Genomic DNA, 27,232 nt, shown 5'->3' with positions numbered 1-27,232 from the left:
AAAGACAGATATGCTGAATCTCTAGGCTAAAAACTGAAACCAAAGATAGGAATTAAGGGATACCATAATTACATGTGTATAAATGTGTATGTGTGTGTGTGTGTGTATATATATAATTGGATAAATTGCAGGGTTTAATATTTTTAAAATATGTTAATTCTCCCTGAATTAATCTATAAATTCAATGTTACCCAATATAAATACCTGCAACTTTAAAATATAAATTGAGGAGTCAGAGGAAATGAATATGACTAGCATCCATGAGGACACAGGTTCTATTCCTGGCCTCGCTCAGTGGGTTAAGGATCCAGCATTGCGTGAGCTGTGGTGTAGGTCGCAGATGAGGCTCGGATCCGGCATTGCTGTGGCTGTGGTGTAGGCCAGCAGCTACAGCTCTGATCAGACCCCTAGCCTGGGAATCTCCATGTGCCATGGGTGCGTTCCAAAAAAAAAAAAAAAAAAAAAAGCAAATTGACAAGCTGATTAAACGATTTATATGGATTTGAAAAGGGCCACCTATAATCAAGCTAACCAAGAAGAAAAATTATGTTGCTGAATTCTTTTACCAGTCTAATGCTATAGTACTTAAGGTAGTGTGACAAACATGTAAGGTACACCAGGAGATCAACAGAGCAGAACCTAGAAACCCACATGCATGTGATGACTTATAGCAAATGTGTCCCTGTGATGCTGTAAGGAAGGCATAAAAGCTTCAGTGGTTGGTGTTGGGTTAATAGATATCCCTATGGGGGGAGATAAATCTTGATCCTGGGTTGTAGATCTAAATGCAAAAGCTAAAAAACAAAGCTTCTAGGAAACGGAATAGATATCTTTACCTTTGAATAGACAAAGCTTTCTTAAACAGGACACAGAAGGCACTATCCATAAAGGAAAAGGCTGATGAATTACACCACATTTAAATTCAAGATTTTTACAGATGAACCTGTCTACAAAACAGAAGCAGACTCACAGACATAGCGAACAGACCTGGGGTTGCCAAGGGGGTTGAGGGAGGGAAAGGGATGGACTGGGAGTTTGGGGTGAGTAGATGCAAACTCTTACATGTAGAATGGATATGCAATGATGTCCTGCTGTATAGGACAGGGAACTACATCCAGTCTCTTGGGGTAGACTGTGATGGAAGATAATATGAGAAAGGGAATTTATACACATGTACGACTGGGTCACTGGTATTTATATTGGTTTAAATAGCATTCATAAGCCAATGATTCCCATTTTCATGTTTCTTTTTACTTCTCATTGGACCCTGAATTTCTCTTCTGAGCTCCAGGCTCACCACCTACTCAGCAGCCCTATTTGGATGAGTAAGATGCAGCTCAAACTCAATACAGCTAAGAGAGTTCTTGATTTTGACAATAAGTATGCTCAGATCGCCCCTCTCGGAGAAGGACACAATTATTCACCAAGTTGCTTGGGCCAGCAACATAGGAGACATTATTTATTTCACTCTTCTAGCCAAGGGCCAGGCATGTTTTCTGAGCAAGGCCAACTGAATTTTCTCCCAGGACTTTGAACCTTGAGTGGGTGATGCAAGGTTAGAAAATTGGCTGGATCTGATTCATCCCAGCTGAGGCAGCCTTGAGAGTCTGTCCATTAGTTCCTGCTGCCCACAGTCCCCCAGAACAGCCTTTGTTCCTCACCGGAATTCCTGAGACCTGCTTCTTCAGCTTTATTTTATTTTACTTTTTTTTAATTTTCCCACTGTACAGCAAGGGGATCAAGTTATCCTTACATGCTTACATTACAATTACATTCCCCCCCCCACCCTTTCTTCTGTTGCAACTTGAGTATCTAGACAGAGTTCTCAATGCTACTCAGCAGGATCTCCTTGTAAATCTATTCTAAGTTGTGTCTGATAAGCCCAAGCTCCCGATCCCTTCCCACTCCCTCCCTCTCCCATCAGGCAGCCACAAGTCTGTTTTCCAAGTCCATGATTTTCTTTTCTGTGGAGATGTTCATTTGTGCTGGATATTAGATTCCAGTTATAAGTGATATCATATGGTATTTGTCTTTGTCTTTCTGGCTCATTTCACTCAGTATGAGAATCTCTAGTTCCATCCATGTTGCTGCAAAGGGCATTATTTTGTTCTTTTTTATGGCTGAGTAGTATTCCATTGTGTATATATACTACATCTTCCGAGTCCAATCATCTGTTGATGGACATTTGGGTTGTTTCCATGTCTTGGCTATTGTGAATAGTGCTGCAATGAACATGCGGGTGCATGTGTCTCTTTTAAGTAGAGTTTTGTCCAGATATATGCCCAAGAGTGGGATTGCGGGGTCATATGGAAGTTCTATGTATAGATTTCTAAGGCATCTCCAAACTGTTTTCCATAGTGGCTGAACCAGTTTACATTCCCACCAACAGTGCAGGAGGGTTCCCTTTTCTCCACAACCCCTCCAACATTTGTTATTTGTGGACTTATTAATGATGGCCTTCAGCTTTACTTCTAATAATTGTAAGCTACTCTATACCCTTCCAAAGAATTTCTTTTTAGCTTAAAATTTCTTATCGTTCCTCGTGTTGTTTGCAATAAAGGAATCCTTCATAATACTGATGAGTAAATGAATAAGTGAATGTCTGAATTATAAAGACTCAGTTTCCTCGCCGTTAGTCCATCAGTCAGTCTGTCATCGACTATATGGAACATTACATGTATTGACCACACAATAACACTCTTTCTGCTATATTCTTTTTCAGGGACTGTCCCTTCTTCCCCACCCCTCTGAGTTTATCAAGGCCACACACAAGGTCGACCTCTTCCTGCGAAGACACTGGGTGATTCAGGATAACCTCCCTTTCTCAGGATCCTCAATTTAATCACATCTCTCGGAAGATAATGATGCTGGATACTAGTTAAAGTAAGAAGGATGGATTTTAATCAGTAATATCCCATTATAGTAGGAAAACTGTCCCGTGTGAACTGAACTCAACTTTGATTTGTACACACGTGACTGGGTGTTTTAAAGGGAGGATGAGGGAACAAGGGGGGTGACGAGCAGGGTGGAGGCTGAGGAGAGCTGGGCAAGTGAAAACTTACAAAGACGACGACGTAGGGTTGGTCCAAATGAAACCCACCTGGGTTAACTAACACGCTATAAGTTAGGTTCCTCCCCTCCCATCGAAGCTGGGAGAGCTGGCTCTATTTCAGGTGTTCCCGGAACAAACAATACATTTTTCTGACAGCCTTGAGTTTTGGGGCAAACACTAAGGGGGCTAGAGTGATCCTAAGGATAGAACCTTGAGCTGCCGGTAGCAATATTAGTTTTGGTTCACAGCTTTACAGGTCAGGGCAGAGACCTAGGTCTCCTCCTGGAGAGCTCAGAGAAGCCTGGCTAGAGTTTGAGCAGGAGAGAATCAGCATCAACAGGTGGGACCAATGTAATCACAAGAGTCTTTAAAAGATGGAAGAGGACAGCAGAGAGTCCGCATCAGAGAGGAATTTGATGATGGGGGCAGCCCCAAGAAGCTGGAGAAGATAAGGAGACAGATGCTCCCCTGGAGCCTTCAGAAGGAGCAGCTCTGCCTACAGTTTGGTGTTAGCCCAATAAGACCGACTGCACTTCTGACCCTCAGAATGGTAAGATAATAATATTTGTGTTTTTAAAATGTTTTCACATTCTTTTAATGGGGTAAAATTCATTTATATGAAATGCACAGATGTTAAGTGTGTAACAATGAATTTTTACAAATACATACTCTCATATAAGCAACATCACAATAAAGTCAGAATCTTTCAACCACTCCAATAGTTTTCCACTAGTTAACTTCACCTTCCCTAGATAATCACTGTTCTGATTAGCTTTGTCTGTTTGTGAATTTGAGGTGCAAATCGCCCCGCAGAGCAAAAGGAAAATAATGTCTTCAGGAGTTCCCGTTGCTGCTCAGTGGTTAACGAATCCAACTAGGAACCATGAGGTTGTGGGTTCGATCCCTGGCCTTGCTCAGTGGGTTAAGGATCCAGCATTGCTGTGGTGTAGGTTGCAGACTTGACTCTGATCCCACATTGCTGTGGCTCTGGGGTAGGCTGGTGGCTACAGCTCTGATTAGACCGCTAGCCTGGGAATCTCCATATGCTGCGGGAAGTGGCCGTAGAAAAGGCAAAAAGACGAAAAAAAAAAAAAAAGAAGAAGAAGATAATGTCTTCATTATATTATGAAAATAGTTTTAACCTTAGGTAGTTCATGTTTTCAGCCACTAAAGTAGTGGGAATGTGTTACAGTAGCAATAGGAAACTAACACAGCAGTTTTTCTGAATGATGGAATATGGGTATTTGTTAACTTCATAGAACTTTCTGGACTTCCATATTTTATACAAAAGAAACTGTTTAAGTTAAAAAATGTTTGGAACACAAGACTTTCTAACGCTTAAGCCAGTTCAAGTTCAGGTGCTCTTGTCACGTTAAGTATCTTAGAAGTGTCTCTGGTTCAGAGGAAACATTCTGTTTCAGGCAGGGGGCGGGCTCAGAGTTGTTTGTTTGAAACCGATGTTTTTTCAACATCTACTATGTGTGAGATGCTTTTATACATATTCTTATTTGTAGCAGTACTGTCTGCTAATGGATGTCGCTGTTATTCTCAATTATGGGTGAGGAAACCAAGCAAAATACACAACGTCACTTATTTCATTTATGCAGTTGCCAAGCTGTGAAATAGGGATTCAAACTTGGGTCTCTCTGACCTCAGGTCCTGCAGTGGGGATGATTATATGAGGCTGTGAGTGCATGTAGGAGGTGGCAAAGGTAAGATAGGAAAAGAGGATAAACCAGAAGCGAGATGCCTGGTCCCACTGCTAATTCACTTCATTCATTGGTTTGTTTTTTCATTTGCTGAGCACTGGCTGTGAGCTGGGCACTGCAGTAGCAGCTGGGGAACCAGGCAGTGAACACAAGATGCATACCTGCCGTATGGGGTCTGCATCCCCTGTGGGTGTGGAGGATGATAAACGCAACAAATCCCATGTTCTCCCATATCTGTAAGGGAGCCCCACAGGATGTCTGTGGGGGAGGGTAGAGTATAGCAGGAAAAGCAGGGGTTTGGGAGTCAGGATTCCTGGGTTTGAGCCCTGGCTGTGAGACTGTGGGGACATGGCTTCACCTCTCTGAGCCTCAGTTTCTGCAGGTGTAAAGTGGGAAGCATAACCTCTATGCACCCAGGGTGCTGGGCTGAATACCTGCGGTCATGAAGGTCGAACCCAAAGTAAGAGAGCTCCGTTAACTGGGGAGCTCTCGCCGCTGCTGCCAGGACCCTGAAGGCTAACCTGAGTTCCCGTCAGCCGCTGCTGCCAGGACCCTGAAGGCTAACCTGAGTTCCCGTCAGCTCCGACTCCATGAAAACGCACTGTGCTCTGAGTCACAGAGGTCGGAGGCGGCTTCCAGGGAGGCCACGTAGGCAGCTGTGTTGAGCCATCCGACAAGACTTTTTTTTCACACTCCCTTTGAGTGGTCCTTTCCAGTGAAATCAATCTTGTCTCCTCATTTCCTGAAACCACACAGGGACCCTCGGGGTTCACAGGAACAGGAGAGGTGGGTGAGGAGCACAGAGACCCTGGCGGCCGTGAGCAGCTGCCGGCAGCATTGCAATTAACAAAACCAGCCGGGGAAGCCAGCAGCCGTGCTGGGCAGGGCTGGGGAGATGGATGGCTTTATGGGCTGTGGTTGCCAGGGCTTTGTTAGAGGCCCTCAGGAGGGGCTCGCAGCAAGATTTTATTTGCTTTTCCTGGATGCCAGCTCCTTCAGGCAGGCTTCACTTTATAGCGTGGCCTTTATCTGATGACTGTGTTCTGAGTGGGGCCAGGTCCCTGGAGACCGAGGAGGATGACTCTTAATTCACAATGTTCTTCCACCCTTAACACACCTGCTCCCGGGCCAGCGAGATCTTCCTTCCCAGAAACCCTTCAATGCACCCCTCCGCCACACCGCTCTTAGTTCTTAATCCCTTCAGGCGCTTCTCACAGTTGACGTATTCCTGCAGCAAGTGACTAATGACAGCCTTTCACAGTTACTGGTCATGTGAGTGAGACAGGTCAGGGGCTCTGTCTGCTCTGCTCACCACCATGGGCCCACTGTTGAGCTGTTACGTGAGCATCCCATGATGTAGCAAATAAAAATACAAGATGCCCACTTAAGCCAGAAATTCAGATAATGCGTAGTTTTCGATTCAAGTATGTCATCGAGACCTAGAAATTATTGCTTATTTATCTGAAATTCAAATCTAATTGTGCATCTGGTATTTAATCTGGCACCTCTAATTATAGTTTGTGATGTCCAGGAAATACTATGCTTGAACAAAGCAATTAATGGGGCACACGCACAGTCAAAATCAGAAAACCAAATGCAAACATTTTCCTGGAAAGTACACACTGTTAGGAGTGGTTGTTTCAAGGTGATAGGATTACTGGAGAATTTTCATGTTGCCATGTGATTTTCTGTTTCTCAAGTTGCAATGAGCAGAAAAGTTTTCTAAGATCATATGTGGGTGTGTTTATACCAACCTACTCATAAACCAGTTGGTGTAAAAGCCACTTGAAAGAAAAACAATGTTTTCCTTCCTCCTGAAAACCAGCATTTTCTGAACACATCCCCAGAGGATGGGGCATGTTGAGCATCCATGAGAAGCTGAGTGAAAGCAGTATGGACACGCCCACATGGCATAGCAGCAAAATAGAATAGGGGAATGGGTAAGAGGAGGTTTTTAGATTTTGTTTTGTTTTTTAATTTTGCTGTTATTTTATTAATCACACAAGGCTTCTTAAGAAAGTTGGCTCCTGAGGATGTAACGTTCAGGCTAGTTAAACTCAGGACTGAAAAAAGTCCTGATTAAATTGCGCATAATACAATCTTTTCTTTGATTTGCAGAATAAGGGTGGAAAACAGGACAAACATACTGCTCTTACAGGGAATGAATCAAAGACACCCCCTTCCTTCGCCACACACACAACTTGCCGTGATGCCTTGGGGTCAAACTTGAAGAGTTTGTCTTTGAGGTGTCTACACTGGCCATCAGTGATAGGCTCATTCAGAATGTTAGATCTTAGGGGGGCACAGAGAGTCAGAACTACCATTTATAAGATGGGGGTTATGTGCTGAGTATCGATCAGAGCGCTTTGTCACACTTCTTTAACAGAAACCACCCAAGCTCACACATTAGCCCTATCTTATAACATTGTGACTTTAAAATGACAAAGTAAATCCCTTATAGCCACACCTCCTGAAGCACAAGATGCTCAACAGATACGCAAAGAGTGACATTTACTATGCTCTATACTTATTGAGGCAGAAAGCATTATTAGGAGGAATAAAGATGCTTTTTGAAGACAAGGTTTGAAGGACAAAGGCGGTTTCTGCTGTACCTCTGGGAATGCCTCTTCCCAGATTCCAGTTCTGAGTGTGGTGCTAGGATCATGGGGGTAGGGGTGTTTCTTCTCTCTCCTCTATCAGTTTAACAATGTCCAGGGTTCTACTGTAAGACCTGGTGTCAGAAGTAAGAAGAAGGGCAGCATAGAAGATATGTCCTGTTATCACCCGGTCGGCATCATGGAGCAGACCATGTTGTTAACATGACACCAAGTGCGCACATAGCAAGATCTGTAAGCTTTGGTCAGCTTCAAGTCTCACAACTTCATGTTGTTTGAAAAAAGAGGCGGGGGGGAAATAGAATGAAATCGCCTTTGCCTACTCAGTGATGAGAGACCGGCATGGAAGGGCAAAAGGCTGCTACGTGTGTCCTTAGGAAAGGTTTCTGTTCTTAAAAGAAGAAAATTAGCTGAACTTGGGAAGAAAGAACATGTGACTTTGAACAAAGGGAGGCTCATCATTGTGAAGAGAGGGGGGAAAAAGGCAATTTGATGGTTGCTAAGGACGGGAAAGAAAGAGCTGCATCCATTTAACTCTTTACATGGCAGCATTCTGAATAGGCCACTCTGAAATACTGATTACATCCATCGGGGCTGAGCCAGAATTAGCCTCTCCATGTCTGAGTCGTGCATAAACTCTAACGCACCTATTTCTAAGTCACACGGAACCATCTTCTCTTCAACTGCCACACAGAGTCTTGGAGCAAATTGTGTATTAAGTGAACTGAATTCATTAAAGATGGAGGGAGACAGGTTTTATGCACTGATCCCTTCAGAGGAATCTCTCTAAACACACGGTGACATTTCAATGATCTTTCCGTTAATATTCTCTGTTGAGATTTCTTTTTCCCCCTTTCTAGCAGGAACGGGTTGGTATGCATATTTAAAAAAACGTCTTACTAAATTAGCTTTAAGAACTGGCTTTTAACATAACAGACGCATTAAAATGTAGAGCAAAATGAGGGAGCCACATAAAGACGTCCATGTGTAAGAAATGAGCAGGAAGTAATAGATAATGCAAGCTTCTCCACCATTTTCTAAGCCTTGGATTATAATAATGGCTTTGGGAGCAGATCACAGCCTTTTAATGTCCAGGTACTGACATAAATTAGCTCCAGTTGTGTTAAGGTCTATTTGATAAGAAAAGGAGCACTCAGTCTTATTCCAACTCCCAGGTAGATGGGTGGCTGCTTAAGAAGTATGCTGCAAGGAAATCAGGTTTATTGCCCATCATTTCATGAAGAAAGCATTTTGTACAAGTTTTAACAGTCCCCTCATGTCTGCCAGCAATTCCATACTTTGCACTCCAAGTCCCTGCCCCACAATTGATGGGGAGAAGGAGCTAATGATTAAGAAGAAATCTGAACTCTTTCCTTGTCAGCCTATTTAATGACAATGCTTTATTTTTTATTTTTATTTTTATTTTTATTTTTTGTCTTTTCAGGGCCACACCTGTGGCATATGGAGGTTCCTAGGTTAGGGGTCTAATCAGAGCTACAGCTGCCGGCCTACGCTACAGCCACAGCAACACCAGGTCCAAGCTGTGTCTGCAACCTACACCACAGCCCACGGCAACGTGGGATCTTTAACCCACCGAACAAGGCCAGGGATCGAACCTGCAACCTCACGGTTCCTAGTTGGATTCGTTTCCCCTGTGCCACGAGGGGAACTCCATGACAATGCTTTTAAAAAAAAAGCTGACCTCAAGGACAAGAGGGAGTATGGCAGCTAAACTGAGAAGTATTTACTGGGGATACCAGAATTTATAATTTTGTTTCATTATAAATTCAAAGAAACTAAGGCAAAGGAAAGTCCCAGGGGCGAGCCTAATGAGGGCTTTGCAGGTACACACGTAGAAATCAGGGTGTGTTTATGGAAAAGGAGTTGGGGGTGAAGGCAGGGGTATCCGTCCAGGAAAACCACTCACCACAAGTTAACCAGGAAAGGATGCTCCAGCCCCTGCATGATCTGGAGCTCCTTGAAGACGTTTCGGACCTCGTTGCGCTCCACACACTTTTGTTTGTTCATGTACTTCATCGCGTACATCTTCTTGGTATCACTCTTCTGCACGATGCAGACCTAAGGGCGCCGATCAGAGTGGGAGTGAGTACCAAGCGACAGGTCAGGGACCTGAGACAGAAGGAACTTGTGCTTCAACGAGGCTTGGAGGCCTTATCCCTTGCAAATTCTCTGCTATTAAAATTGCCACTTAGCTCTGATTTCAGAGTAAAAAAAAAAATTCACTTTCTTCTCCTACACCAAATCAGTGTCTAAAGCTCTGCTTTTTCAAACATGCTGGGCTGTTCTTGGTTTTTGGGATTTTTTTTTTTTAAGGCAGTATTTTGAGGAAACCAGCTGCCTCCATATCAGGACTCTCCCAATAACAAATGACATCCTTATTCTGCTCTTAGTGACTGAAATGGGCATGACTCCACTGTCAAACTGAACAATATTGTGCAAAGAATTTCTTCTGACAACCATAGGTACTGCCACCAAACAGGACTTGGAGCACTGGGAAGAAAACACTACGCATGATGTCCATACTTTTGAAATTTTTTTAGGAGTTCATGTAATGCCTGATAAAGTTGACATAAGATGATTCTAAAATGCAAGTTCAATGTAAAATCTGAAGTCACTCTGCGAAAGTCTGTCTCCACCAAGAAACTAACCATCAGAATTTGAACCTAGAAGATTCTTAGAAAAATTAGACTGAATGTGTATAGATTTTATAGTAGGTTTTTATGACAGCTTTTTAAAAGCAAAAATAATGGTTCAACTCCCAGAAATCAGTTGGCTTCTTTCCCACATGAAAAGATTTGATTCTTCCACTGAGAAGGTACTGCTACACGTTGAAAAGAAGATGAAATCTTACTCTCCTCGTTAGAGAAAGTCTGAAACTCTGTACTTTGAGATAAGACTGAGAACACAAGCGTTCATTACCTAACCGCCTGTCACATACTTTCCTTAAACTGTGGCCATAATTTTATAAAAATCCATGATAAAAACATCTCTGAACTACTCTTTACTGTGGTCCCAGTAACTGAATAATTGGAACATTCTCAGATTCTCTGTTCCCCGAGCTACATAGCCTCTAGGGGTTAATCATTTTGGGTCTCACCTTCCCGAAACTGCCTTTTCCAATGGCTCGCAAAATTTCAAAGTGGTCAAAGTTGACTGTAAAACAAAAAGAACACCATGAGTCATTTGGTTTTGCTCTTTAGTCACTCATGAATAATAACATAAAGACTGAACGCAACTTACGTCTTTAAAACAATATTCCAGATGACCTTAACTTGGCCATTGATTGAGCTAATAGATATTTCCTGAATTAGTCACAGCTCTTAGTGCTGGGGGTACAACAGTAATACAGTAGAAATTGAGTCTCCACTTTTATGGAGCCTGTAGACTAGCCAGGGCTCTAGAGAGAGACCCTTGTGGATGAAATAGTTTAAAAAACTGAGTGGACACTGGAAACTTGTGCTGAATGTTAAGGAGAGAAGTCACGGGGCTCTAAGGGGCTGTAAGAGGAGTCACTTAGGTGGCACTGTCAGAAGGAGCATCCCCTACACAGAGCTTCACAGAGAGACCCGGTCCCTTGCGCATACTGTTCTACTAAGCGTCGGCCTCTGCAAATGTCTCCTTATCTCTTTTCCTACTACAGCTACTCTTCTGATTTAAATGATTTCAAATTTCTCCAGTAAGAAACTACGAACCGCATAAGTTTATAGAATGAGCTGATTCCCGAGGCACATACATCTAACAGATTACGGATGAACACGAGTATGAAAGCTCCCGCAGTGGCTCAGTGCGTTAAGGACCTGGTGTCTCTGTGAGGATGCAGGTTCCATCTCTGGCCTCCCTCAGTGGGCTAAGGATCTGGGTTAAGGTGTGGTATAGGTCACAGATGTGGCTCAGACCCATGGCATCTGTGGGTGTGGTATAGGACCTGGCTGTGGAATCCAATTTGACCCCTGGCTCCAGGAACTTCTGTTTGCTGCAAACGCAGCAGTAAAAAGAAAAAAGTCCTCTGTAGACGTGGACTTGATTTGAAGTAGAGATAATCTTTCACATCTGCCGCGCTGAAATATCCCACCCCTAAACTTCAAGTGGAGTGTCATCTATAAAAATATTGAACTCCAATGTTACACACCTGAAACGAATGCAATATTGTAGATAAGCTATAGTGGAATAAAAAAATAGTAAAATAAAACTCCACTCCTGGGAGTCGGGAGCAATGAGATTTCAGTGTGGAGAGATGGCCTCCTGGGTAGGGGCTCGTGAAGTGCTTGGTGAAGTGAGGACAAAGCACAGATTTTCCTGGACCGGCGACAGTCTTTGATTCCTTGCCTTGATGTGATCTTCAGAAAAATCCCACTTTCTTTCCCGGTTTTTGCAGTAAGGATTTAGTTGAGTAAAATTGCAAGTGAAGGATTTTAAGGATTTAATCAGAAAAGATTGCAAAATACAAGAGGGTGCTGTTCTTCTCTTGAAATAACATTGTCACTTTCAAGAATAATTAGATTAGCCCCTCCTGAAGGAGAGAGAGAGAGAGACGAGTAAGGGGACCGCTTATCATCCAAACTTTCCCAAGGTTGAAACATTTTTGAACTCTTTATTTCAGAAAAAAATTTAATTATGTGAGGCAGCATGTCGATTACAAATAATCTGGGATTTAGCCTGAAAACAGTGACGTGACTGTGATAAATGATAGGTTCTGAGTCTCCATTGTTTTCCTTATGGACGTTCCCAGGCTAGGGGTTGATCAAAGCTACCTACCACAGCCAGCCTACACCACAGCCACAGCAACTCGGGATTCGAGCTGTGTCTGCAGCCCACACCACAGTTTACGGAAACGCCAGATCCTAACTTAACCCACTGAGCGAGGCCAGGGATCAAACTCGTGTCCACATGGATACGAGTCAGGTTCCTTACCACTGAGCCATGATGGGAGCTCCGAGTCTCCATTGTCTCATCTGTAAAAAAGGAGACTGACCCTGTGAGATAAGAAAATACTGTTTTACCCAGAAAAATGCTCATCAAAGTCTGTATTTACTCAAGCCCTTCACTTGACTATGTTATCTTCCCAAACTCCTTGAGTTCTGAGTTTCTTTTCTCCACTCCACCACACGCCCTGTGAGGGCAGAGATGACAGGTTGCTCTGTTCACCTGGTTTTCCTGGCAACCCAGAGAATTTCTGGTTTGAGGGAGTTGAAGGCATCCCTTTGAACTTTCCATAGAGCCTGGTACAGTGATTGATGCATGACTGGGTCTCAGCAAAGAAATCAAAGTACGCTTTAAAAGATACAGGAAAACCCCCAACAACTGCTGCTTCTAAACATGAGCAGTGGGAGAAATTTTCTGAGGAAGTGTTTTCCAAACTGAGTCGACACACATTAATAAGTTATGAAAAATATTTAGTGGTAATCAAAAGTGTTAAAAAATTAAACGAAATAAAAGCGATGAGAAAATACAAGAAAGGCCTCAAATGTGGTAAGGGTAGTGTTGCTTCAGAAATTTTAGTTTCAGAGTTCCCGTCGTGGCGCAGTGGTTAACGAATCCGACTAGGAACCATGAGGTTGCGGGTTCGGTCCCTGGCCTTGCTCAGTGGGTTAATGATCCAGCGTTGCCGTGAGCTGTGGTGTAGGTTGCAGATGCGGCTCGGATCCCCTGTTGCTGTGGCTCTGGCGTAGGCTGGCGGCTACAGCTCTGATTTGACCCCTAGCCTGGGAACCTCCATATGCCGCGGGAGCGGCCCAAGAAATGTGTACTGTATCATGAGACAGCTTTTTTTTTTTTTTTTCTTTTTTTTAGTATATTTTTTACTGTGAGTTGAGGTCACAATAACTTGAAAAATATTTTTATAAGTTTTCTCTTAAGTTTCAGATATGACCAAAGCAGTGACTTCCTCACACTCATTACATGAGGCTGGGGTAAGCATTATAGACTAAGGAAATATTTTTTTAAAAGTGACCAAGATTTATTTGCAAGACCAAGATTTTTCCCAAGCAAATCCAATAACTCACAGTGGTTTCTTCACTAGGAGCCTAATCTACCCGGCTGCGATGACATTTTGAATCTGCACGCATATAGCAGGTATCTGGAAAGCGTGAAGTTCCATCGTGATATTAATCCATTTCATGAACCACATCTCTTTATAAACTATTTTAAGCTTTAATGAAAATGATAAAGGATTCGATGCCAGGTTGCTGATAAATTTACACTAGCAGAACTGCTTTAATTAATGTCAGGTGAGGTCCCAGGAAAGTGACAGGCTTAAAGCTTTGGCAATACCCCATCTTATTATTTCCAGTGATTTAAAGAAAGGACAGACTGCAGTCCAAGGCCGCTGAGCCCCAAGTCGCATCCTGGGGAGAAAGCAAGTCGCAGATTGAAAGTGACTGGAAAATAAGCTGTTGGGCCTTCCAGCAAGAGCATCGCCAGTTTGGAGGAAGGCTGATTGAAAAGGCAACTAAACCTCGTCAGTTCAGATCAAATGAGAGAGAGATGAAGTCAGAATTGTGGATTATTGAGTCTGAAGGAATCCAATGATAGGCACATAGGATTTACCTCAGGGGAATATGGAATAGCACACCCGCTGTGTGCCGAACACTTTGATCTGCGTGTGTGATACTAACCAGCAGACTAGTACGACCCACAAGCCACAGTGGGCCTGCAGCCTGTTACTGTACCGCCTATGAACTAAAATTGGCTTTACTTTTTTTAAAGGGTCAAAAAAACCAATATAGAATATGCACTGGAGACCGTGTAAAAACCGGTAACATTTGCTAGCTGGCACTTTAAACAAAAGTGTGCCAACACCTGAGACGGAAAGCACAGTCTTTGGAGACAGACGACCCATGTTCAAATCCCAGCTCCTACAATGAAGAGTTGTATAATCCTAGCAATTGGCTACTTCTGCTTCTTCCTCTTCCTCTTCTTTTTCCTCTTCCTCTTCCTTCTCCTTCTGCAATTTACTTCTAGGCTCTCCGTTTTCCTTGATAAAATAGGGATGAAAATAACATATACCTCATAGTGTTTGTAGCAAGATGAAATGAGTTAACCAGGTAGAGTACTTAGAATATGAACTGAAGCTAACTACTGTGGCTAGTACTACTGTTACTACTATTCCCAGGGGACTAGGCCCGTGCGGAGCTCCGGGCACGTGCCACAGTAAGTTACCGTCATCACACGTGACAGTGTCAGGCAAGGGGGAGGTACTTGGCTGCCTTCAGGGTCAGATCTGCACATCTAGGGCCTTCGTGGGCTGTGGTGTGGGGTCCCTGCCGCTGTGTTTTCTCCTGTCTCCAAAGCAAAGGCCACCATTGCTGTGTCTTGTCCTGGCATTGTGTTCTAAAACTTCCCTTCTGGGTCCTGGAGAAACTCTGGTGACCAGGAAACGGAAAGGCCATCTGAGGACCCTGTTGGACCTTGGTGTTTGTGGGGTCTGAAGGCAATGGTTGAGTGTAGGGAGAGATGGGACCTGGTTCTTGCTGGCAAGGAGGGGGCCGGTGCAGGGAAGGTGTTCTGCCAGGAAGGCACAGGCCCCAACCCAGACCTTCCTTGTCTGCCTCAGACTCGTGCTTTCACAGCTACCCTCACCCAGCCTTAGCTTGATGTCAGGGCAGTATCCTTAAGGGTGCCCGGAGGTCCATAGGGTTAACAGACAAAGTCGAATGGATCCTAATGGTGTGATGTCACATGGAGCATTTTTAAAACTATATGTGTACATGTGGGTGTGTATTAGATTCTAGGTATAAGTGATATCATGTGGTATTTGTCTTTCTCTTTCTGACTTCACTAAGTATGAGAGTCTCTAGTTCCATCCATGTTGCTGCAAATGGCATTATTGTGTTCTTTTTATGGCTGACTAGTATTCCATTGTGTATATACACCACATCTTCCTAATCCAATCATCTGTCGATGGACATTTAGGTTGTTTCCATGTCTTGGCTATTGTGAATAGAGCTGCAATGAACATGCGGGTGCATGTGTCTTTTTTAAGGAAACTTCTGCCTGGATACATGCCCAAGAGTGGGATTGCTGGGTCATATGGTAGTTATTTATTTAGTTTTATGATGAACCTCTGTACTGTTTTCCATAGTGGCTGTACCAATTTACATTCTCACCAACAGTGCAGGAGGGTTCCCTTTTCTCCACACTCTCTTCAGCATTTGCTATTTGTGGACTTATGAATGATGGCCATTCTGACTGTTGTGAGGTGGTATCTCATAGTAGTTTTGACTTGAATTTCTCTAATAATCAGTGATATTGAGCATTTTTTCATGTGCTTGTCGGGCATCTGTGTATCTTTTTGGAGAAATGTCTATTCGGGTCTTTTGTCCATTTTTCAATTGGGTTGTTGGCTTTTTTGCTATTGAGTTGTGTAAGTTGTTTGTATATTTTAGAGATTAAGCCTTTGTCCGTTGCATTGTTTGAACTATTTTCTCCCATTCCATAGGTTGTCTTTTGTTGTTGTTGTTATCGTTTCCTTTGTTGTGCAAAAGCTTATCAGTTTGATTAGGTCCCATTGGTTTATTTTTGCTTTTATTTCTGTTGCCTTGGGAGATTGACCTAAGAAAGCATTTGTAAGGTTGATGTCAGTGAATGTTTTACCTATGTTCTCTTCCAGGAGTTTGATGGTGTCTTGTCTTACATTTAAGTCTTGAAGCCATTTTAAATTTATTTTCTGTGCATGGTGTGAGGGCGTGTTCTAGTTTGATTGATTTACATGTGGCTGAGACCAGAATTGCCAAGGCAATCTTGAACAAAAACCAAGCAGGAGCCAAAAACTCTCTCAGACTTCAGGCAATATTACAAAGCCACAGTATCAAGATATTGTGGTACTGGGACTAAAACAGCCATACAGACCAATAGAACAGAATAGAGAAACCAAAGATAAACCAGACAACTATGGTCAATTAATCTTCAACAAAGGAGGCAAGAATATAAAATAGGAAAAAGACAGTCTTTTCAGCAAGCAGTGCTGGGAAAACTGGACCCACACTCTAATCTCTACTTTTGTAGTTGTCTTAAGGTTATTCTCCCTGTGAACCCACCCATCCCTGAGGTAGAATCAGGGAAGCAAGGTGGGACTTCCTTGCCCCTCCTCACAGAAGGTCTTGAGTCATGTCAGGCTTTCCCAAGTCTTTTGCCCTAAACATCAGCTGGTGGTGGATGCAGGGCTGGTGCTGTTTATTACATCTGTTTTGCTTCCCTTACCATCTCCCCAGTCTCAATATGCTAGTCAGCAAATAGTGTGGAAGGAAAGAAAAGGGGAAACACGTTTTAGACTTTGGTGTACCACCCTGACACTTGGAGTTATGGAGAAGATCATTCTAGAAGGTGAAGCAGAAAGTCCATTCTTATTCCTGTTTTGATGTAGGGATATTTGGAAAATCTTTTTTTTTTTTTTATCTTAAGATTCCAGGGAGTTCCCATCATGGCTCAGCGGTAATGAACCCAGCTAGTATCTATGAGGATGAGGGTTTGATCACGGGCCTCACTCAGTGGGTTAAGAATCTGGCGTTGCTGTGAGCTGTGGTGGTGGTCACAGACATGGCTCAGATACCTAGTTGCTGTGGCTGTGATGTAGGCCAGCAGATGCAGCTCCAGTTGGACCCCTAGCCCAGGAACTTCCATATGCAGCAGGTGCAGCCCTAAAAAAAAGCAAAAAGCCCGCTGAAAACTAAAAATGACAGGTAATAAAAAAATAAAATTATATTCAAAGAAAAGGAAGTGTTCTTTCCCATTCCAAAATTTTAGTTCTATTCCTAGAATGCAATCCACTATTAACCAATTCTTCTGTATCCTTTAAGAGATTTTTTCCTGCATATATGCATTCCGTTTTGACAGTGATAGCAATGTACTAGCATTCCTATAGGAATATAGATTATAAGCCCTTTCTCCATAATTATATTTGGCTCAATCATACTGTTACATATAGATCTATATCTAATTATTTTAAATAGCTCCTTTGTATTTCATTGTATAAATAGTACCGTAAAATATTGAGCCTATTGATGGGCTTTCAAAGATGATTTGTTATTACCTGCAATATCACCACAAACATCCTTAGACAGCTCATGTGCATGTGTTGAAGGCTAACTTTATAAAAGTAGAACTGTTGGGTCAAAGATGATGCCAATTTTGCAATTTAATAGATGCTGTGAACAGCTCTCCAAAGATGTTGCACCAAATCTCCATCATCCAGTAACGCGTAAGGATGACATTCTGTCCACTGCCACGCCGACACTATGACATCAACTGTCCTTGAGCTGATGAGCGAAAAAAAATTGAATTGCTGATTGACTTGATGCCGTTGGCCTTGAACAGTGTGGGAGGTTAGGGGTGCCCATCAACTTCTCAGGCAAAAATGCACGTGTAATTTATAGTCAGTCCTCCATGTCTGACATTCCTCTGTATCCGTGGTTCTGCAATTCAATAGCAGATGGTGTACTACTGTAGTATGTATTTATTGAAAAAAAAATTGGAGCATTAGTGGACCACACAGCTGTTGTTCAAAGGTCAGCTGTATTTCTTTAATGATAATAAGTAAAGTCTCATATCTTTATTTATTTATTTATTTATTTATTTATTTATTTATTTGCTTTTTAGGGCCGCACACACAGCATAGGGAAGTTCCCAGGCGAGGGGTCAAATTGGAGCTATAGCTACTGGCCTATACCACAGCCATAGCCATGCCAGATCCGAGCCATGATAGCAACCTATACAACAGCTCACAGCAACACTGGATCCTTAACCCACTGAGCAAGGCTAGGGATTGAACCCACATCCTTATGGATGCTGGCCAGGTTCCTAAACCCACTCAGCCACAACGGGAACTCCCACATTTATTTTTTCAAAGAACTGCCTGTTCATATATTTTGCCTGTTTTTAATGAGCTATTAGTCTTTTGGACTTGCAAGGGCATTGAAAATGTTAAATAAATCAAATTCCTCCATCATACATCTCAGGAATATTTTTCCCGGCTGCCCATTTGGCTTTTGACTATAAAACATTTTTAAGAATGGAAATAACTTAAATGTCAAATTTATATTTTATAGAGTCATTTTTTATATAGCTAAATGTTTTCAGTCTTTCTTTTTGTTCCTCTGGACTTAGATGTTTTTTAAAAAAGCATTTTGGGGGGGCGAAAGCATGTACTTGTTTTTTTTTTTTTTTTTTCGTCTTTTGTCTTTTTGTTGTTGTTGTTGTTGTTGCTATTTCTTGGGCCGCTCCCGCGGCATATGGAGGTTCCCAGGCTAGGGGTTGAATCGGAGCTGTAGCCACCAGCCTACGCCAGAGCCACAGCAACGCGGGATCCGAGCCGCGTCTGCAACCTACACCACAGCTCACGGCAACGCCGGATCGTTAACCCACTGAGCAAGGGCAGGAACCGAACCCGCGACCTCATGGTTCCTAGTCGGATTCGTTAACCACTGCGCCACGACGGGAACTCCTGTACTTGTATTTTTTTTTTTTTTTTTGTCTTTTTGCCTTTTCAAGGGCCACTTCCCGCGACACATGGAGGTTCCCAGGCTAGGGGTCTAATCGGAGCTGTAGTCACCGGCCTATGCCAGAGCCACAGCCATGTGGGATCCGAGCCGCCTCTGCAAACTACACCACAAACTACACGTCAGATCCCTTAACCCACTGAGAAAGGCCAGGGATTGAACCCGCAACCTTATGGTTCCTAGTTGGATTCGTTAACCACTGCGCCATGACAGGAACTCCTGTACTTGTATTTTAAATCATTAGCTTTTGACATCTAAAATATAACCTTAGAATGAATTAGGTATGTATTCAAGATACACGAGTAAGCAAGTTTCTGAATTCTAAAAATTCTAAAACCTCCTGCCACAGCTTAAAGTAAAAGCTAAAACAATGGTCCTTTGCTGGTACCCAGTGATGCCAACACGACAGTTAACAAGCGGACACTTGTAAGTGCTTTGGGAGAACGTTCTCTTGAAGCAGGCTGCCCTCCACATCTTCTTATGCGGACACTGCGTTTAGTAGACACTTAACTTAGACGGCACTGCATTAAATTCCGATGGTGCTCTTCAATGCAGTACACACACGGCTGCTTAAACATGACACCACTGGCGGGGGGATTCTCAAAAGGCAAAGTCGATTCAACATGGCAACAGTCATTGCTTAGCTGGCACCTGTCCCCTTTCCCTCCAGTCCGGGAAATGTGTGTGTGTGTGTGTGTGTGTGTGTAATTGCCCTCCCACCCAGAACAGCAAAATAGACACTTAGATGAAGTAAAAGTGCAAACAGACAGTGCTCCCTGAACTCAGCTGTGTCCACTGACAACCACAAACCTGCACTGATTGCTTAGCAGGAACAGCCACGCGTTGTGCCCTGTGCCGGGGAGAAAGAAAGGCAAGGCTGCCTGCCTTCCAGGGACTTACAGAATAATTAATAGTAGCTAATATGTAACATTTTTGCAAGAAATGCCAGACATTATTCTAAGCATGTCATACATTATCTCATGTTTTCATCAGTCCTATGAAATAGTACTACCGTTATTGAAATTTTCTTTTAAGCTGAGCAAATTGCAGCCCAGAGTAATTATGTAATTTTTTCAAGGCCACAGCATAAGCAGAGGGCAGCACGGTGCAAGTCCGAACTGCCCTTAAATGCTATTCTCAGCTATAGCCCATTAAATGCAGATAACTGTCCCCGAGGGAGTAGAATATGCAACAGGTCAGGCAAAGACCTGTCTCATAATACTGCCCATATTTCTTCTGCTTCTCTTAAGCAGGATCTCTTTTTTTCTTTCTTTTTTCATAAAACCGTTTAGCATCTATCTCTGACCTGGGCAAGGGTCTCTCTTATTCCTAGATCTTGTCTTACAGCACTGGTCCACCCAACCACGTGCTGGCATCACTGGAATGTGTCACTCGTCACAGCTCCCATCCCTCACTGGAAGCCCTGGTCTGGGAGTGCTACTTTGACGTGAGCCATTCAAATCTGCATACTCCATGTGCAGGATTTTCTGGTTTAGAAATGCATGCCTCCCCCTCTATCACAAAGTTTCCTAAACAGGAAAACAGAACCAGCTAGAGGGAGAAAAAGCAGGCCTGTAGGTCCCAGGAAATAAAACCAACACATGGAATAAAGTACACTCACGAGATTAAAAAAGAGCCCTGAGAGTTCCTGCCATGGCGCAGTGGGTTAGGAATCCAGCTGCAGGGGCCTGAGTCACTGCAGAGGTGTAGGTTCAATCCCTGGCCTGGTGCAGTGGGTTAAAGAATCTGGTGTTGACACAGCTGTGGCTCGGATTTAATCCCTGACCCAGGGACTTTCATATACCACGAGTATGGCCATTAAAAAAAAAAAAAAGAAAAGAAGAGCCCTGATAGCGTATTAAAGTGTGTCACTCTATAGCCATAGAGGCCCTATTTTGCTAACTCTAACCCTGATATTCCTGCTATCATTTTTTAAAAACTTACACTTTTTAAGCAGAATTGATTTAAGTTCCAACTGTGAGAAGCAGCACTGCTGCCGGGAGGTGAGAGCGTCATGGGAACAGCATCGGGAACAGCTGTCCAGGATGCAGCTGGACACCTTAGAGGAGACGATGAAAAACTGAGACAAGTGTTGCAAGGGACTTGCTCTTTCTGACGTTTTCTTGTTTTTATCCCGATATTGAAGTACCAGAAAGATAATCTCCCAGGAAAAATGAAAGGTACACATGAGTAACTGCAATATAAAGGAATATATATGTACTAAGCGGCTCATGGGGTTCTACGAGGATTCCCAAATGGGTCTGCCCCTCAGAATCACACAAAACACTGTTTTTAAACTTCAGATTCACTAAAAATCATTTTAAAAAGTAAAAATCATCTAAAAGATAAAATAAAATGTAGATTCGCGGGCCTGTTCTGAATCAGTCTCTGGAGGCTGGACCTAAAAATGTGAATTTTAATCAGCTCCCAGGGCTACTTGGATGGGAACTGCCTGGAACCAATCTGCAGGTCTTTATTTACAAACCATTGTTCTGTCCACCAAAAGCCACAGGAGTTTTGAGAAGGGAATAGGTCTTCTTCCTACGGAAGATAAAAGAGCTTCATGGAAGGGCAGTGTTTCATCTGGGCCTTTGCAGAAAGGGTAGAAGTTCAGCAGGTCACCAGGCAGAGGAGGTCGGGGAGGATGTATTTAGTGACCTCGCCTCTAGTGCGAAGAGGCTCTCAATGTTCTTTTATTTGATTTCAGTGGCCTTGAACCTCCCTTTCCACCTCTGCCCCCTCGGCCGTGAGTCTGAAGCAGATTCGTCCTGGTGCCTGTACTGAGCCACATCTTAGGTCAACGTTGACAGTTATCATCAATTATGTACCAAAAATGTCCAGGCACTGAACCCGCGGTTTATACACATTCCCCTAATTAATCCTTACCCAAAATACCATATTACTGCTGCTTTGTGGATGAGTTAAATCTCCCAGGGCTGGGGCTTGGACTTGAAACTGACCGTGTGGGGCTCCAGTGATTTTGATATTACAGGTGAGTTCTGGAAGTTTTGCAGTAGACAACATTGTGGTTATAAGCATGAAACTTAAGGTTTGGGTTTTGGCTGAGCTACTTACTAGCTGTGGACCTGAAGTAAATTAGTTAATTTCTGGGCTTGAATTTCCTTCTCTGTAAAACTGATGGCACTGAGCATCCCTTCTAAGGTTTTCAGGAGGGCTGGGTGATGTAAGGAGTGTCCAAGGTGCTTCTCAAGTGTTCGCAGCAGAGGAAGAACTCAGAGAAAGTATGGTTACGACTGTTTTTGCTGTTAGTAGATGAGTCACTTTGGTATCAGCCCCGAACCAAGCATTTCCTGCCAAAACGTGAGGCAGAGTGATGCTGGGATGCTGGTACAGCAGTACAAGCTCTGTGCTCGATGAAGGCAGGCACTGGGCCCATCCTGTTGATTACTCAATCGTCTGGAGCCATGCTGGGCCTGGAGCACAGGCCTGATGAGTACACACTTGAGAGTACACACTTTTAGAGAACATGTGTGACTTTGTATGAAAATTTTTAAAGGTTTTTTTTTTTTTTCATGTTGACTTCCTAGCCTATCATCATTTAAAATAGATACAGCCTAAAAACTGTCTTATTGGAGTTCCCGTTGTGGCTCAGTGGTAATGAACCCAACACAGTGTCCATGAGGATGTGGGTTTGAACCCCTGCCTTGCTCAGTGGGTTAAGGATCTATCCTTGCTATGAGCTGTGGCATAGGTCACAGATGCAGCTCCGATTTGACCCCTAGCCTGGAAACATCCATATGCAGCCCTAAAAAGCAAAAAAAAAACAAACGAAAGAACTTACCAACTACCTATTCTCAAATGGCTTCTTTTTATTATCAGTGAAGTATCGCGTTGTGTCAATATCGCTGTATAGAAAAGTACCCACGTTAAGTTACCATCTTCCATACACCTCATCTTCCCTTCCATATACCCCCTGCTGCCCCTTGGCCATTTGTTTTTAAGAATGGACACAGCATGATTTTGCCAAGAAGGGAATAAGAAGACAGAAAGAATTGAAGCTCTGGTTAAAAATAGAGTTCTTCTGGTGGATTTTAAGTTTTCCACTAATTAGGTGAAGGCTTAGTCATCACACTGTATTATTCCTAGAGGGAGGTCATTACCAAGAAAACTCACGCCCTTTTGAGATGGTCACAGCAAGGGGGAAAGAAGCTAAAGTCACTTCTCCAGGAGCTTTGACTTTGCTATCAAGTCAAATCAACCAATAGCCACCAAGCACCTGTGTGCCTGGGACTCTCCTTGGCACTGATGGAAAAAAAAAAAGGAGCTTGGGACCAAGACACCTCCTCAGGAAACTGAGTATGACTCATGCAGGTGTATTTGTGAGAACACCAAAGCTAGATAAGTGAATGCCCTGCCTCAATTTTATTTTATTTTGCTATAGTGTATGAATCTTTGGAACCCATTCTTTCATCTCTGTGGAATTAGATGAGCATAAATAAATACACAGGCAACTAAGTGGACGAGGGAAAGCAATCGGCGTTAGTGTTTGGTAGAGAAAGAGGCTCTATGGAGCCTTTGAGAAGGGAGAGATACTGTGGCATGGCAATTTTCCTTCTTGGTTTTTAGTGAAGATTGAATGCTTTGATGGAAGATAAAAAATGATTTGAGGCATTCCCGTCATGGCTCAGTGGTCAACGAATCCGAGTAGGAACCATGAGGTTGCGGGTTCGATACCTGGCCTTGCTCAGTGGGTTAAGGATCTGGCGTCGCCATGAGCTGTGGTGTGGGTTGCAGACGCGGCTCGGATCCCGAGATGCTGTGGCTCTGGCGTAGTCTGCTGGCTATAGCTCCGAATTGACCCCTAGCCTGGGAACCTCCATATGCCACGGGAGTGGCCCTAGAAAAGGCAAAAAGACCAAAAAAAAGAAAAAAAGATTTTAGACTGAATTACACTGGAACACTAGTTCCACCATTTATAAGATAAATGGAATCAGAACGTTTGCTGGACTTCTCTGAGTCAATTTCTTGCTCATAATGAAGAATATTTTTTTATAAAATGAATATGCTTTTATCATAAAAATACAGAAAAGTAGAAGAAAAAAATCATCTAGAGATAGCTGTGATTAATATTTTGATCAGTCTTTCTGTCTTTGAGACATTTTTATTTTTGTCAAAGCTATGTTATCATATCTATCTACCTTGGTGGACAGTTTCAAGGGTCAGAGTTCTAACAGATTTATTTTAAAACACTGATGTGAGTCCTATGATCCACTTGTCTCACCCTCCAATATTTCCTGGCCAAGAAGCCAACACTTTTGCCTCTTTGAGTCAATAGATTTGGTAGTTTTCACCATAGCATCTAGATAGTATAATTTTGTTGTCTTTCCTTGTCAGTTTTAGGCATTACTTTTTGAAATTTCAAGACAGCAGGTGAGCATTTAGCTCACTTTCTTGGTCTTTGGTCTTATCCCACGTGCTTCCGTCTTTCTAATATAGCTGAATCTGATAAAATAATTTCAGTTTGATCAATGTTCAATGTTTCCATTGTTATGAGTATGGAAACGGTATGCACACCTGAGTCATGTAGTAAACCACAATTAGTTTTCCTTTCTTGCACATATTTTTCTCTTTTTTTTGGTTTTCCTGGAGTTAATAATTATCTTGTTTACTCATACTTGTTTTTCTGTATCCTTTTTCCCAATTCAATCTCAAACTCTTCTCTGGTTGTCTTAGTTCCCTTTCAACATGTTCAAGTGCATCAGTCACACTGGCTTCTTCCTAAAAATGTTTCTACAGGAGTCATCCAATCTGGACTGTTTATCTTTTTTGCTTCACAGCCATCATCCTGGGGCTCACTGTTACCACTGTCCTGGGAATTTCTTCCACTTCTCTTTCATGATGGGGTCCCTCCTTGGTGCCTGCATTATCTCCCTATTTCTTGTTTTACTCCCCCTCCACTTTTTTTGGCCACCTACTGCATTGGGAAGTTCCCCAGTCAGGTATCGAACCTGCGCCATAGCAGCAACCCCAGATGCTGCAGTGACAACACCAGATAGTTAGTCCACTGCACCACAGGAGAACTCCACTCCCTTATTTTTGTGAAGCATACCTTAAAACAGTTTTGTGAGAAAGATTGTTTGGGAGTTAAACTTTCGAAGCCTTGTATGTAAACAAAATATTTTACTCTACTCACACTCAATTGAGAGTTTGGCTGAATATGGAATTCTAGATTGGAAAGTATTCTCCTTCAAAATTTTGAGGCATGGATTTGCTTAATTTCCACCTTTTTGTGCATGTGTTGCTTTAAAAAGTCTAAAGCTGGAGTTCCCATCATGGCTCTGCGGGTTAAGGACCTGATGTTGTCTTTGTAATGACGCAGGTTCCATCCCTGGCCTCACTCAGCTGGTTAAGGATCCAGCATTGCTGCAAGCCGTGGCATAAGACACAGATGTAGCTCGGATCCAGTGTTGCTGTGGCTGTGGTATAGACTATAGCTGCAGCTCCATTTCAACCCCTAGCCTGGGACCTTCGATATGCTGCAAGTTCAGCCATAGAAAGAAAAAGGAAAAAAGGAAGTCTAACACTATTTTGATACAAGACCCTATGATGAAACAGGTTTCTTCTCTTCAACCTTGCAAGATGGTGGATTTGTATTGAATGATTTAAAATTTCATGATTATATGGGCTTATTTTGTTTGTTATGCTGGACATTTGATAGGCTCTTTCAATCTGGAAAAGTTCTGGACTTTTCTTTTTCACTTATATTATGTAATAATGGTTTCTTCCCTTTTATTTTCTCTTTAAGGGAACTTAGAACTCTCAGACTGGCCCTTAAATTTTCTTAAGTTTACACTTCTGTTTCCTATCTCTGTTTACTCATTATTCTAGGAAATTTCCTGAAATTTATCTTCTAAAACTTCTTTGAGATTGTTCCAGTCTTGCTAGAAATGTCTGAGTCACTAATTTTTAGTCTATGAATGTTGCTTTCTTGGTATCCTCTTTTTCTCTCATTAAAAAAAGTTTTGATTGCTATACCACATATCTCTCTGGTAGTTTTCCTTAAGTTGTTTTTTCTTTCTGTTCATGGTAGTATCTGTCAGTCCTATTAGAAGCCTTTCCCACATGTCAGAAAAATCCTTGACTATCTGTTCATCTTTAAGCGTGGAGGCCTAAATTCCCTGCCTGAATGTTTTGAGCCTGAGGGTGAAACTAGTAACAGTGAGCCTCACTCGAGAAATCAATGGCTAGAATGTTGAGTTGGAAAAGCTCCAAAGCTGATGAACTTTAGACCTTCCTTCCTGGGGTGGTCAGAAGCTCTAGGAAAGAGTCTGGAGTCTTGTCTGGAGAGGGAGGTACCGGTGTCGGCGTTACCAAAGCCTAATGGGAGAGCGGGGTGAGAGCTTACACACCCTGTACACATCCATTTGCTCGGTCCCTCCATAGTACACTTGGCACTGCCGGCCCTCAGGGTACCAGGACTTCCCTGCTCAGGGACCCTCCTCCCAGAGGGTAAACCGCAGTGTGGGGTGCAGATGACTCATTTCTTTTGAAGAGTGGTAGAAGGACAGGACGCGCTTTTAAACCGACATCCAAATGATCCTCCTTAACACCCCCCCTTCACCTCTCCTTCTAGAGACACATGACGTTGCCGACTCCCGGGGGCTGGGAGGAGGGCCATGTGTTACACCCACCATCCCTCCCTGGAAGTCTTGCTTCCATTTTTTTTTCCTCTTCCTTAAAACACCTATCTTGCAGGGCTGTGGTGGGAACTAATGTGGTAAGTCCATCAGGAATACACTGAGTGTCGAGTAGGTGCTCAATAAATAAGAGCTATTTTTGGTTTTGGAAAGTTAAACAGTAGGAGTCGGACATGGCCACTGATTTATCGTTGCTTTGTGACTCTGGCTAGTGTTTTCTAAAACACATTTTTAGACTCCCATTTTCATCCAAATGAGGATGACAGTAGCTTTCTTATTTATGTCTTTGAATTACTTTTAGAGTCAGATTAGAAGAGGATGAGCAAATCCTGTGCAATACAAAGCTCTCTTGTGGGCTGGAGGCAGAGAGAAGTGGGGGTGGGGGGACTCTCTCTCTGCCTCTTCCTGGGGTGTGAACCAGGGCCGGCTCTCCAGCCTGGCAGAGGCTCCACTGTCTGCTTGGGAAATCAGTGCAGCTGATCCATTCCTCCCCATTGGCGATGAGGGTAAAGAGATGACTAAGAAGAGTACCGTGTTTTGAGAAACATTCCTGAGAGCAGTGGCCACGTATTCCACCTGGTATCCACCGGTCTCTGTAGGATGCAGCTCCAAGTTTCCTGTATTGAAGCTTCCCTGTAAAACTCTCACCTCAAGAGCACCATGAATTGCTAAATATGAGTATAAG

At 43.0% G+C, this 27,232-nt stretch overlaps 1 protein-coding gene across 9 annotated transcripts in view; it reads right to left on the bottom strand.

Moving 5' to 3' along the window:
* STK32A (serine/threonine kinase 32A) overlaps positions 1–27,232 on the bottom strand; it is a 141,304-nt gene that overhangs the window by 82,558 nt on the left and 31,514 nt on the right. For 6 of the 9 annotated variants that reach the window (XM_085014963.1, XM_085014964.1, XM_085014968.1 and 3 more), the window contains 2 exons: positions 10,495–10,550; positions 9,304–9,455 (listed from right to left, as the gene is read on the bottom strand). The exons of the other annotated variants lie outside the window; for them this stretch is intronic. In XM_085014963.1, the coding sequence (XP_084871089.1) occupies positions 9,304–9,455; positions 10,495–10,550 (208 nt within the window). The remainder of the gene's footprint in view (positions 1–9,303; positions 9,456–10,494; positions 10,551–27,232) is intronic. 9 annotated transcript variants of the gene reach the window in all.

This window comes from Sus scrofa, chromosome 2, assembly GCF_054392235.1.
Source record: "Sus scrofa isolate SSC_HxYL_T2T_F1_AM1 chromosome 2, Sscrofa_HxYL_maternal_Yorkshire_Landrace_v2.0, whole genome shotgun sequence".
NCBI lineage: Eukaryota > Metazoa > Chordata > Mammalia > Artiodactyla > Suidae > Sus > Sus scrofa.
Note: the sequence above shows the minus strand (reverse complement) of the source record. Positions and strands in the feature narration are given on the sequence as shown.